Source organism: Vicugna pacos, chromosome 6 (genome assembly GCF_048564905.1).
Source record: "Vicugna pacos chromosome 6, VicPac4, whole genome shotgun sequence".
NCBI lineage: Eukaryota > Metazoa > Chordata > Mammalia > Artiodactyla > Camelidae > Vicugna > Vicugna pacos.
Window position 1 is genome coordinate 42,100,231 of NC_132992.1, and position 12,809 is coordinate 42,113,039.

The 12,809-nt window shown below is 43.3% G+C and overlaps 1 protein-coding gene across 2 annotated transcripts in view; it reads left to right on the forward strand.

Annotated features, from left to right (window-relative positions):
* The window catches only part of PSMA6 (proteasome 20S subunit alpha 6), a 29,561-nt gene that overhangs the window by 2,748 nt on the left and 14,004 nt on the right, over positions 1-12,809 (forward strand). Inside the window, exon 1 of one of the 2 annotated variants that reach the window (XM_006212756.3) lies at positions 9,679-9,857. The exons of the other annotated variant lie outside the window; for it this stretch is intronic. Within the exon in view, the coding sequence (XP_006212818.1) occupies positions 9,782-9,857 (76 nt within the window). The 5' untranslated portion in view covers positions 9,679-9,781. Of the gene's footprint in view, positions 1-9,678; positions 9,858-12,809 lie in introns of those variants that run through there. 2 annotated transcript variants of the gene reach the window in all.

A 12,809-nucleotide genomic window follows, 5' to 3' on the forward strand; every position in this document is an offset into this window, starting at 1 on the left:
GACAAAACTATGCTTGCCTAGGGATAGTTTAATAGCTAAACTTCTCAAAAGAAGGGAGCCATCACTACCCCTGGTTTCTTTCCAACTCCACATTCGCTGCTGATCATTTCTACCTTGATAGCCTGTGGACCCTCAAAATCAACTGCAGTGAAAACAATTCATCTTCACCCCAGCAAAGTGACCTCCTGCCTTACTTTGTGTTATTTTTTCCTGCTCCTTCCCTTCTACTTGCATACCTAATCAATTAGCAAATCATGTTGACTTTACCTTCAAAATATCTGTTGCAGGCTAGTTACTTAACTCTTAACTACCTTTCCAAAGAAAATAATCCTTTTTAAAAAATTTTGTACATGAAGATATTAATAATAATGTTATTGATAGTTATAGAATTGGAGATAGTGTTCAAAACAAGGGAAGGAAGAAATAAACAATTTTAAATGTTATGATTAAAATGATACTTTGTTAGCATAGGTTAAATGAAAAAGGATCTACAAAATGATATGTCTAGTATGATTCCGTTTTTTTAATTGGAAGGCAGGAAGAAAAGAGATACTTGGAGAAAAGTATCTGAAAGAAATAACATTTTGTTGATTCTCTGGGTGTCTCTGGGTGTTGGGATTGTGGTTGATTTTTCATTCTCTCCATCTTCTGCACAATCTGAAACTGTTACACGTGTCAGAGACTGTTAGAACAGGACTCTTTCTATCTTAATTTCCACTGAGGTACAAGTACAGTTGATACCAAGATTCCCAGGTGAGTGTGAGGCAGACACTGCATATGCAGAATTTACAAAAAGAATAGAGGAGAACCTGCCTCACAACTCCTGGCCCCTCAGCCAGGCCAAAGATATCAAAGAGTCAAAGGAAGGAAACAGATAAAGCTGTTTCCTCGTGGAGAGCTGTTGCTAGGCTCTCAGTTCCTCGGGTGCCTTTGATGGCAAGACCCCAGGAAAGACGCCTCAGTAGGAGGACTTGGAGCTCTTCCTGCAGTCTGGGGAACCAGGACTTCAGAGGAAGCTGAAGCCACTATGGACAGGGCCTGAGTCTGCCTGCAAATCCAGAGGATTGTCATCAGGGCTGATAAGAGGCATTGGAAAGGGAGCAAGATGGGGGCCAACTGGGTGGAAAGAGAGTTGCCTTGGGCTGGAGGGGAACTTCTGGATGGCCAGGGGTTGAGGAAGGGGCGCAAGTGGCCACCTACATTTAAAAATAGATGGGCTCAGCAGAGAACCACTGAAGAGCCTAGAAAAGTGGCCAAGCGTGGAAGCATCAGCGTTAACCATCTATCAGGCTCACCAGAGACACCAACTTTAAACATCTGCTAGGCCTAGAAAGCATAAACCCACCCACATAACTACCATCCCCTGCCCATCCTCTACCTTGCCTGGGGCTTGGGGGCCAGTGCGGGGCAGGTAGAGCTAAACTAGGAGGGATTAGGGAGGAAAAGCCAGCCATGCCCCCTTCCTGCTGGAGTCTTCAGTCTGAAACTGACCTAAGCTGGCAGAATAGAAATGATGCAGCGTCGTCTGAACTCTGTTGGTATCAAACTGGATATTCTAATTCCTGAATTGCGACTGCATGTGTTACTTAAAGTGACCAGAGCACTGCATAGTATCTGAGAAGTAGTGGGGCCTCCCAATTTTCATCTAGAGGCAGGAAAAACTAGAGGAAGAGTGGGAGAACTTAAGTCCAATTGTAGTTTTACGATAAACAGTAAGTCCTGCTGAATAGCACAGGGAACTATATTCAGTATCTTGTAATAACCTATAATGAAAAAGAATATGTATGTAAAACTAAATCACTATGCTGCATACCAGAAACTAACCTCAGCATTGTTAGTCAAGTATACGTCAACAAAAAAGAAAAGCCCCCCAAAATTGTGGTTTTATCACAACCTGTTCATCATGCTTGTTACCAGAGCCCAGATGCCCCCTTCTGCCCACTTCCCATCATTTTTTGCTCCTACAAAGATAACCACAGTATAGATATGTTTTACCTGTTTTTGTGCTTTATGTAAATGGAGTCATTCAGGATGTGCTCTTTTGTGGCAGTCTTTCATTCAGCATTGTGTAAGGTTCATCCATATTGTTGCATGTAATTGTATATCATTCACTTTCAACATTATATAATGTTCTACAGTGTGAATATACCACAGTTTATCCACTCTACTATTGATGGACATTTGAATAGCTTCTAGTTTGCACCTATTACAAAAGTGCTGCTGCTGTGAATGATGTATCACTTTTAATAATGGGGGAGAGCAATTTAAAAATGTCTGGCATCTTCTTTCCTTTCTGTATCCATTACTACCACCCCCATTCAGGCCCTCACAAACTTTCACTTGGATTATTAGCAATAGCCTCCTAATTAGTTCATCATAATTACTGCCACCAAGTTTATCTTCCCACAGCATAATTCTAATCATGCCACCACCCTTACTCAGAAACATTAAATGTCTCCCCATTGTTACCCAAGCAGAGTGTAAGTTCCTTTGCTTGGCATTCAAGGCTATTTGTATCTAATCCAGAACATTTCTGTGTCCTTGTCAAGCTAAGCTGTGGCCATGCCCGAAACACAGGCTCTTATTTTCTTCCTCTGCTTCTCTGTTCATGCTACTCCCAGTCCATGGTGCATCATGGTGCCACTCACATGGCTCCTGACAGCTGACACATCTGGCAGGGTTCTCATCCTCCCAAGCTGGGCTCAGATATTCTTCTCTCAGCAGGTGGCTTGCACTCCCTATGGCCAAGGTCATTTACCAGATGTGGTGCTTTGTTGAACACTACCTGGTGTATCATGAGCTGCCTCGTGTAAGCTTTGCTCTCAGTCATGTTTCATCTTTCTTCCCCACTGAACTCGGGTTGGGACCCTATCTGGTTCTTCTGTGTGTCTCCCAGAGCAGCCAGCCCAGCTGCTTTCCCGTAGAAAGAGCTCAATAAATGTTGGTTGAATTGTTTTGGAGAAGTTGTTCAAAAATGTCTTCCGGATTTTTACCTCTGATTCCCACTTCTCTTTTGAGTGAATTCCCCTCTTGCTCCTTGGTATTTTGTGTGTGTGCTGGCTAGCTCAAGAACAGAATCTTTGGTGTCTGATGCTTTGACTGATCCTCAAGAAATAATGATGACTTCTCAATGCCACCTCTTTGATCATACCATTTTAAACCGCCATGTCTTAAGTGAATTAAATACTTATTTATTAGGCATGGACCATGTTAACCGGCATAAAATTTGCTAGGCACCCATGCCAGCGTTTTTAACCTTGGAAATGTTTTAGATCTGTTGTCTGTTGTTGACTTTTGAAACTTCCTTTTGTTTCACCACTGTGGATGAATTGCACATGGGGTGAAGTTCAGGGATCTCAGCTAAGGTTTATCAGTTACTTTCAAAGCGAGGGGAAAAGAAGACTGGAACACTCTCTTGCTTTCCCATCCATACTGGGTTCTCAAGAACTCATTCCTAGTTTAGTGACAAAAAATATTGGTTATAATGATCAGAAATCTCATTCATTTGCTCTCTCCACCAGTTATACCAAGAGAACTTAGCTCATTTTGAGCATCACAGATAACTTAATTTTGTGGTAAGAAAATGGGAACTAGAGGAAGCCAGTTAGGAAACCTCAGGGAAGAGGAAGTTCCTCTAGGCTGAAGGGAAGGCTGTTGAGTCTTATTTCCTCTCTGTTCTTGACTCATTCTCTCAATGGCCTGGTCAAACTCTGCACCTCCCCTTCCCTACATGATCAGAAAGCTGGAATGGGTGTAGCTCGTGAGGATAGGGATAGTGAGAAGAGTGAACAAAGTAAAATAATACTCATAATAAAGAGCCCAAGATGGAAGGGAGGGCATAGCTCAGTGGTAGAGTGCTTGCTTAGCAATGCACGAGGTCCTCAGTTCAATCCCCAGTACCTCCATTAAAAATAAATAGCTGTTATGAAGATCGTTTGGCACACCAGGCCTTTATAGTCTTTCCAGTATCCGATGAATGGGTGAATTATTCTGTATTAGATTAAAATTAGGTATAATCCTATAAGCCTGGTCTTCAAGACTCAGAAGAGGCAGTACGAATCCCTAAAGAATTTTACTTCTATGCCAAAAGTAAACAAACAAACAAACCTACTTACCTTCCCCGCCAAAAAAGACCCCAAGATGGAGGGACACACCATGGGTGTGAAAATCTCAGTGAACTAATGTAGACTTACAGTCCCCAACCCCGTGTCCATAGTCAAGGGTAGTGCAGCATGTATGTGGGACAGGCTGGGTAAGAACTGGCTGCTTTCCAAGTTAAGAAAACAGACTGAGTTTCACTTCTGAACAATAGCAGAGTGCAGTGCAGGCCGGTGCAGTCCTTGGTTTCCTTCTGTTCTCGGGATAGATCAAAACAAAACAGCCAACAACCCAGGCCTTATTCACCAGGGCCCCTTCCTTTCACAAAGAGAGAAGCTGAGTTTAAGTCTACTAGTCGGTGACTTATTTTTATTGTGGTTGTTAATATTTTTCCCCTATGCCTTTAAGGTGGGTGCAGCATGCTCACCTGTTTGAGAGAAGAAACTGAGGTCATGGTCACCAGGTCATCTCTAGCAGGGCTTAGATTCAAATCCAGTGCTTCTGACGCTCTTATCAAAGCCTGACCATGGTCAGGACTCAAGCTTCTCCCTTCCTCATCTTATTTTTCACTGGAACATTTGCTGTTTTCTCAAGCTATGAAGGGCTTCCTGTGTTATCATGCCTAAGGGGAAGTTGTATGTTAAAAACCACCAACGGTTAAGCCCAAGCCAGCTGGGGTCTTCCATTGCTTCTTCCAGTATTCTGGGGAGAACTGTGAGAATTCTTAGTGTCTCTCAAAGTCCTTGTCTTCCAGAAACAGGAGCTCAGTCGTCAGTCAAGCATTGGGTCTTCATTTTAAGGGGGAGTTTGGGAGAGTAGGAGAAATACCAAAGTTGTAAGAAGAGAATACTGAAATTGTTACAGCTACAAATCAAGGGTGAACTGAAGGCTAAAGATTATGGCTCTTTAGAAAGGTTCCTGAATAGCTTTAGTTAAATGTCCTTTGGGTGGAGCTGATGCAAGTACATCCCCTGTCAAATCAAAGGACAGCATTATAATTGTGGATGACACCTAGAATCCAGGCACAGAATTACACTGTGTTAAGGAAAGAATGGAGTAGAAGGGAAATGATAATTGTGTGACTGCTATGTTGATAGACACCACATTGCACCCACCATTGGTGCTGGAGGGTGAGAACCACACGAGGTGTTATGGAGAGGGGACGAGAGATGGGGGAGTGCTGCTTGATTGGAATATTGTCAGGGAAGGGGTGTGAATGGCTTCTGAATAGAAGCATAACCAAATGCCTCATGTAGGTCACAGTAGCACCTCCCACACCACACTTGGTGCCCCATTTGTCCCTCTCTTCTGCCCATCAGTTACAGAGAAATCACCCCCTTTCTCCTTCCCCAAGACTCAGCCAGAATAACTCCTAGGTAGCTAACCATAGCTACTGGGGTGCAGGAAGAACTGCAGGGCTTAGATTGGTGTGGGAGAGATACAAAGAGAACCAAGTGCTTGCCCCCAGCCCCCTAAGGAAGCAGCTGGTTGGTGAGAGTCTGGCCAGGGAGCTGGGCAGAGCTCTACCTCCTTTCTACTCTTCACCCAGCTCTGCTACATCCCCAGCTCTTCTGTGGCCACCGTTCACCTTCGGGGCCCCTTAACATCAGTGACTCCTAACTCCCCAAAGATACTCTATTACCAGTGTTTTCACACCTACTAACATCACACGGAAAGACAGATAAGCTTCATTTTTATATTCCCTGGCTCACTGAAACCACCAGCAGAGCATCTTAAGCTGAGGGCTAAATTCTAATCTTGCCTTTAAGCGCCATGTAATTCAGCAGGCTTGCAGTCATTAGGAATCTACGCTGCCACTTTTTACCTTTGCCTTGTGGGTAACCCCTACCTTCCACCCACCTCCACCCCCAGGGGAGAATGTGGGCCTTGCCAAACGGAGGCCCCCAGGAGATTTTCCAAGACTCACGAGATGTCAAGTCATCTCTGAAATTTTTCAAAAAACCAGAAAGTCATTTCAAAAAGTCTAACTTGGTGGCCCCACAGAGAGGAAGATCAAATTTTCCATACAGACACAGCAAGTCTGCCCCCACAGGCTTGTGTTAAAGCTGCAGCAGTACTGGTACCCAGACATTTGTGAAAGCTCCCCAACCCAGGGGGAAGTCCACCTGGTGAGTAGTTTAGCTGGTGCTTGGCACCCAGTGGCACGTATTCGTGAAGTCTGCTTTCAGGGGACTTCCCTTTGCAATGGAATCAGCAATGGGGTTGTCGTTCTGATAGATTTCCCAGAGGAATTTATTTGCCTGTGTAGAAAAAAATCTCAAATTCTAATATAAAATCTCTGACCTTTTAGGTTTTTGAGATTTGCATTTCTCATGGATTCACAAATCTCTTCAAATAAAGAGAAATAATTCAACATAAGAGAAAACTCAAATAATGAGAATGCAAATTCAGGGGATGATCTGAGTGCTTGCTTCATGCTAGGCACTGTTTGGCACTGAGGATACACTAGGGAGCAAAACAGATGTGGTCACTGCCCTCAGGGAGCCCGATGTTCTAACTCTAGCTTTCAGTTTGTGCTGTATTGACAGTGAGATCGAATCCTCCCAGGAAGTGTCCGTTAGGGTATTAATATGTATTTGCCATCCAAAGTCTTATGCCTCTTTTAGGGCCCAGCTTGAAGGCAACCTCAAGAGGAGATCATGGTTTCTTTGAATGTGTGGAATAATTCTCACAGCCTGCATGCAGTGTGTGTGATTTTAGAAATCCCATTACTGCATAGCAGGGAACACCCGGAGGTGCTTTACAGCAGGTCATGTCTATATGGGAAGGAAAGGATTACAGCTATGAAATCATTTCTCAGTTGCCCCCTTTCTTTTTACAGTTTTCAGTTCAACTTAACAGTCATTTACTGAACTTTGATGAGCCAGCCCCATGCCAGGGGTGGTAGAGAATACAGAGATGAAAAGAACTCAGGCTCTGCCCTGCCGATCTTGAGGGAAGAAGCCCTGGCACACAACTCTTTAAGTTAAACTATATGATTACCAATAGTTGATGCTTCTGACCTACAAAAATGGCCATTTCATTTGGTTCTGGCTAATAAAAGATTCAAATGATATGCACTGGGCACATGTGGGGAAAGGGGCAGATTGGTGGATCTGAGCTTCTTAGATGAGGAGATGGGAATGGGGGGTGAGAGAGCTGGAGGAGGGAGCAGGCTGAGCTGCTCAAAGCTGTGCTGGGGAGTGTAGGGGAGGATGCAACAGAAAGAGGAGGATGAACTGGAAGACAAGGCTGAAAAATACGTCTAGGTCAACTAAGCTGAAGACTGAATTTTATTCAGTAACCCCAAGAAATCTGAATGGAGAAGCAATCCAATGAGATCTTGCTTAAGAAAATTACTGCAAAAGTGTGGATCAACAAGAAGAGACTATTGTGCCAGACCAGGCAAACTGTAAAAAGGATCTAAATTCAGACAGTGGCAGTGGGAATGAAAGCAAACAGTCACCCCATAGGAATAATCAACAGGATTTGGTGACTGACCAGACAGGAGAGCAACAGTAATAGCCACCATTTAATGAGGCTTAATATGCGTTAAGTATTTGGTTTAGTACCTCACTTACTTGCTCGCTCTCATTTAATCCCCACAACAGCCCCCATAAAGTGGATCTGACCCAAACTTAACGGATAAGGAAATCCAGACTTAGGGAGGTTGATAAGGTCACACATCTGGTAACTGTCCCAAACAGGGTGTAAATTCAGGTTTAAACAGAAAGGATGTGCTCCTAACCCCTGTGTTGTAAGGGATTCATTTGTTTAACCAACATTTATTGAGCACTTAATTATGCTAGGTAATGTTCAAGCTGCCTGAGCTACACTAGTGAACAAAGATTCCTGCCCTCATGGAGCTTAGACTGGGGGAGAGGAGACAATAAACAGGGAAGAAAATCATGCATTATGTAACATAAAAAAGGCAAGCAGAAAAAGAGGGATCAGGAATACATGGGGACAGAGTCAGAAGCTTTGGGGAGTTGAGGACTGCTGTAAGGTTTTGGCTCTGAGGACTTGGAAAGTATGGAACAGAGGGTTAGGAAGTGGCTTGAGAGAGAAGAGATGGAATGAGGAGTTCTGTTTCAAACATGGTGAGTTTTGAGATACCATGTATCTCAGTGTGATAATATCCCAGAAGCCATTAGAGAAGACTCAGCACCAGAGAAGGGTCCAGAGACCTAGTTTGGAGGAAACATCAGCATGGGAAGGCGTAGTGGGAGTAAATGAGTTCACCCTCTTGCAGCCTTACAGAGAATTCATTTTATCTATGACTCTTCAGGCAAACTGTAGGAATTACATTACCAGAGACTCCCTCAGAGTCTGAGGGAAAAAAAATACTCAAAAGTTCAGGAAGTGTTGGTCCTGAGGATTGGGACCTAAACCAAAAGGAAGGGACAACTTCTATCAGTACACTGGGAATTAGCCGCTGCTGGAAAGTACCCTCTGTGCCAGAGAGGATGTTTGCACTTAGTATCTTCTTAATCAAGTTTCAGTTTTGGATTTTCCTTTTCAGGTTAATGAAATAGTTTATTTTTTAAAAACACTCTTGAGAGATTGGAACTTCCTTAAGAAACTCCTTAGGAGGCTCTACAACTTTTTTTTTCTTTTAAGTGGCAAGTGAATTTAGGAGAAGATACATTAGAGAGGTAAGAATCCCTATTTCAGTATTAGTGACAGCAGGCATGAAGTGCCAGAAACCTTGGTACATCTGGCCTTCCTGGTGCACAAACTATTGAGCAGAGGGGGCGGGCGACTCTAGCCTAACATCTGTTCTGCATTACATATTCAGTAAATAAGGAGTGTGCCTTGGGGTTAGGTCAAAATAGGCACCTTTTACAATTTGAAAAGCCACCTGACGAGAACCTGCTGTTCTCCGGGAGCTGCCTTGCCAGCTTGGAATTGCTCACTTTAGTCCATTCAACACTAGCTCGCTATGAGTCCTGTCCCTTCGGTTTTTGTACACTATCAATCAAGGCTACCGATTCCTCTATTACACCCATATTTTAACCTCAGTTCCACTTTTAAGATACAGCTGTCGGGGGCTGCTGGCCAAAGGATTTTGCCTGGCCAGAAGAAAATTCTGCTCTGGAGTGGCTACCACAACCCTCTTCTTCTGTACCTAAAATGAAAGGCTGGTGCGGCAACAGCTGCAATCCGTTTATTTCTCCCTGTAGTAGCAGGAAGGAAAGTGGTTGGGTAAATGGAGGTTAGGAAGAACACCAGCAATGCAGACACAGGCTGGTTATACACATGCCAAAACTAACAAGAGACTTGTTACATGCAGGATCCATTTAGATCTCACTGATAGTCAAATCACTTCTCCACGGCCTGGAGAGCTTTTCAGTTCTTGCTATAATCAACTGATTCCCCAGATGAAAGCTCTAAACCTCCACAACCAGAGATTCACCTGCCGTCTTCAACCCGCCCACACGTGCTGCTGGCGCACGCGCATATCCAAAACCTTAGCTCAGTTCTCCCCACCCCCACCTCCAGGGGCGGGCCCTTGGAGCTCTTTCCGCGCTTGAACTGGCGAGAGTTGCGAGTTCGGTGCGCAAGAGCGGATGAAGCCGGCTGGTGCCCCGGAAGCAGTCGCAGAAACTTCCGTAGGGACTTGTACGCCTGGTGCGGGAGCTACGGGGCCCGGGGACTGTGCTTGGAGTAGCGGTGCACCACCATGTCCCGTGGTTCCAGCGCTGGTTTTGACCGTCACATTACCATTTTTTCCCCCGAGGGCCGGCTCTACCAAGTAGGTGAGTGAACCAGGTCTGCCTTGGGTCCACGCGGATTGCTCTGTCATGGTACGGCCTGGAGCTGGCAGACGTGGCCGGAGCTTAGTCCCGGGCTGAAGCGTGGCCGGAGCTGGGACGAGGGGAGGGCCGGAGCCAGGTTGAGTCCCGTGATGTTCCCACCCGTGTCTGCAGGCGGGGGTCGGGAGCTCTCCAGGACGAGCGGCCGCATAATAAAGAGTTAAAGAAGATAGGACGGTAATGCCGGAGTCACCTTCCTGAGGCCTCTTCACCTGTTACATTTTGACCTGTTAGTGGGCCCAACGCCTGTAATTCTCTAAAAGATAGTTGGTTCCTTGACCTTCTAGTTAAAGCGTTCCCTCTCCAATTTACTTTGTTTGCAGCATGAACTTCCTTGTCCTGTGGTTAATTCTACACAGGAATTCAGAGACGCTGTGCTGGTCCTAGGGGATGCAGAAATGTCACACCCTCTCTTGTCCTGAAGCTCACAGCTTCAAGGGAATGACAGATAGGTAAACAAACGGATAAAAAGAAGAATAAAAAGCGCTAAGTTACAAATATCTACAGAGTTCAGGACGTCTTTGCATAACTGGTAGATAGGAGGAGTGGCTATCAGTTCTAGAGCTGCTCTTGACACTAACATCCCCTTTTACTCACATCTGTTTGAATGCTTCTGTAGTTTAAAAGCTGTTTCTGAGTTGTAGATGAGGTATGGTGAGCTAGCTGTTTCCTGAAAAAGAGCTTCGGTGGAAATAAACCCTAAACTAGTTATCAGTTATTCAGCATAACAGTACATTTTGTTGGATCGAAATGCTCAGGGTTTAGATTATGATTATAACCCCCGACCCATAACTCCTTGCCATGGTGAATTCATTATGAGAAGAATCAGATTTACAACTGGCCCGTGATAATTTCGCCTTTGAGTGAGTTTAGCACCCTTAGTGCCTTAGTGAGGACCGTAATATAATCATCTGTGCTTGGAAATCATAAGGAGAGAGTTGGCCTATAAATGAGATTCTCTTTACCTGTAAATTTTAGAAATAGTTAAAGATAACTTGGAATGACACCGGTCTACTCTATGGCTACATACTGGATATAATGTAGCAAGAAACAATATCATATTGGTAATTCAGTAACCCTTTTAACTCATCCCCCATTGAAAAATATGATCTGAGATAGAACAGAGAAATAACTGTATCCTCAAGGAAGTTTCATTTTTAAAGTTTCATTCCTGAGTTTTAAAGACTTTTTCTATATTGGACTATGCTTTGAATATTCTCTTTTGTGGTTTTTAATATGTGAACAGGAAAAGTCACTTAGACCTACAGTATGCTATATTGTGAGATCTAGCCATAAAGCATAGGCTTTAATGCTTTCCAGATTCGGTGAGTAGAAAGGCTAACTGTAGTGTCATTTTAATGGTTTTAACAGATTTAGAATATTACACGTAGTTAAAAGCAAGTTAAATATCTAGTCAGAATAATTTAAGCTCTGCCTTGTTGAGTAACACTCCCTCTGCTTTTCAGGGCACTAATTAGACCTTGCTAGGAAAAGGAAAGTGAAAGAATAGTTGGTATGAGCGAGCAGTTTAGTGGTGAAGAGTTCAGGTCTGGATTCAGATTCCTGCTCTGCGCCATACTAGCCGACCTGGGCAAGTAGCACAACCTTAGCCTTAGTTTCTGTTTGCAAAGTTGGCCTAATAATTCCTTCCTTATGTGGTTGTTTTGAGGATTAAATAAGGCGATATTATGTAGAGTGCTTGGCATAGTATTAAAACTTCAGTAAATGTTTTTCTTTGATTCTTTGGCTCAGTTTTTGGTCTTTTAGATTAGTAGCTCTGTAGACATAGAATATTTCTTTTTTTTATGGTCCATCCATGATTGGTTCTCTAGTGAAATACGTACATTATCATAACGTAAATACTTTTTATTAGTTTATAAACTTTAGAATCTGCCAAAGACAAAGCATGTAAAAATTACAGAGCGCAAAATGTTAACCATAACAGTGGGAAAATGATATAACAAAATGGGTAAATGACAAGGGAATGGAAAGATTAATGGGAAGGTGAGTATAGTCCTCATCTTCCATAGTTGGGATTCAAAAGATAAATGTGGTCTAAAGTTGATAAATTTTTAAAAAGACACGTAAATTTAAATGTACACTGCTAACTATAATTATAAACAAACTATTGACTTTTTTCCCAAGAAGTAGGGAGAAAGATTTTTTTATTGTTATCTGTACCCTTTGGTAACTATTAAAATTTTTCTCAGTGTATTCAGATTGTGTGTGTGTGTGTGTGTGAGAGAGAGAGAGAGACAGGGAGAAAGGAGAGGGAGTGAGGGAGGGAAGGAGAGAGAGAGAGAGAGAGAGAGAAGGAAAACTGTAGCACTATATACAGAACACCTGGCTTTGAAATATAATTTCAGAAATTCCCCAGATTATCAGTGAGGAAAGTAAGGTCCATAAGCCTGGCTACTTTCAGGCTCTTCTGTCTACTACTACTTTTTTGCTTAATACTTTTGCTGGATGTGTCTGGCAAGGGAGGTAGGAGCAGTCACTTGAATTTGCCTCCCAGTGAAAGTGAGCACTGCCTGGTTGCTTTTAAGAAGGTGATGAGAAACAGGAAAGAAATGGACTGGAAGAGACAGACTGAAGAGGGCAGTTTTCTAATCTAGCAGTGGTACTGTGTGTTAAAGCCAGGATTCCTGGGGAGTCCTTGCTCCACGCCAACTAGGAGAACATTCTTCATGTGTAAAATAGAGATAATAATTCCACTTACCTTATAGGGCTGTAAGGATTTAATGAGTTAATAGATGTAAAGTACTTAGAACAGTGCCTGTCACATAGTAACTGCTCAGTAAATGTTTCTGTGATGGTCGCTGTCAGAAAAACAAGTGGCTGATAAAATGGAATCAGGAGTTTCACAAATAAATGGACTGAGAAGTTCTTACTGTT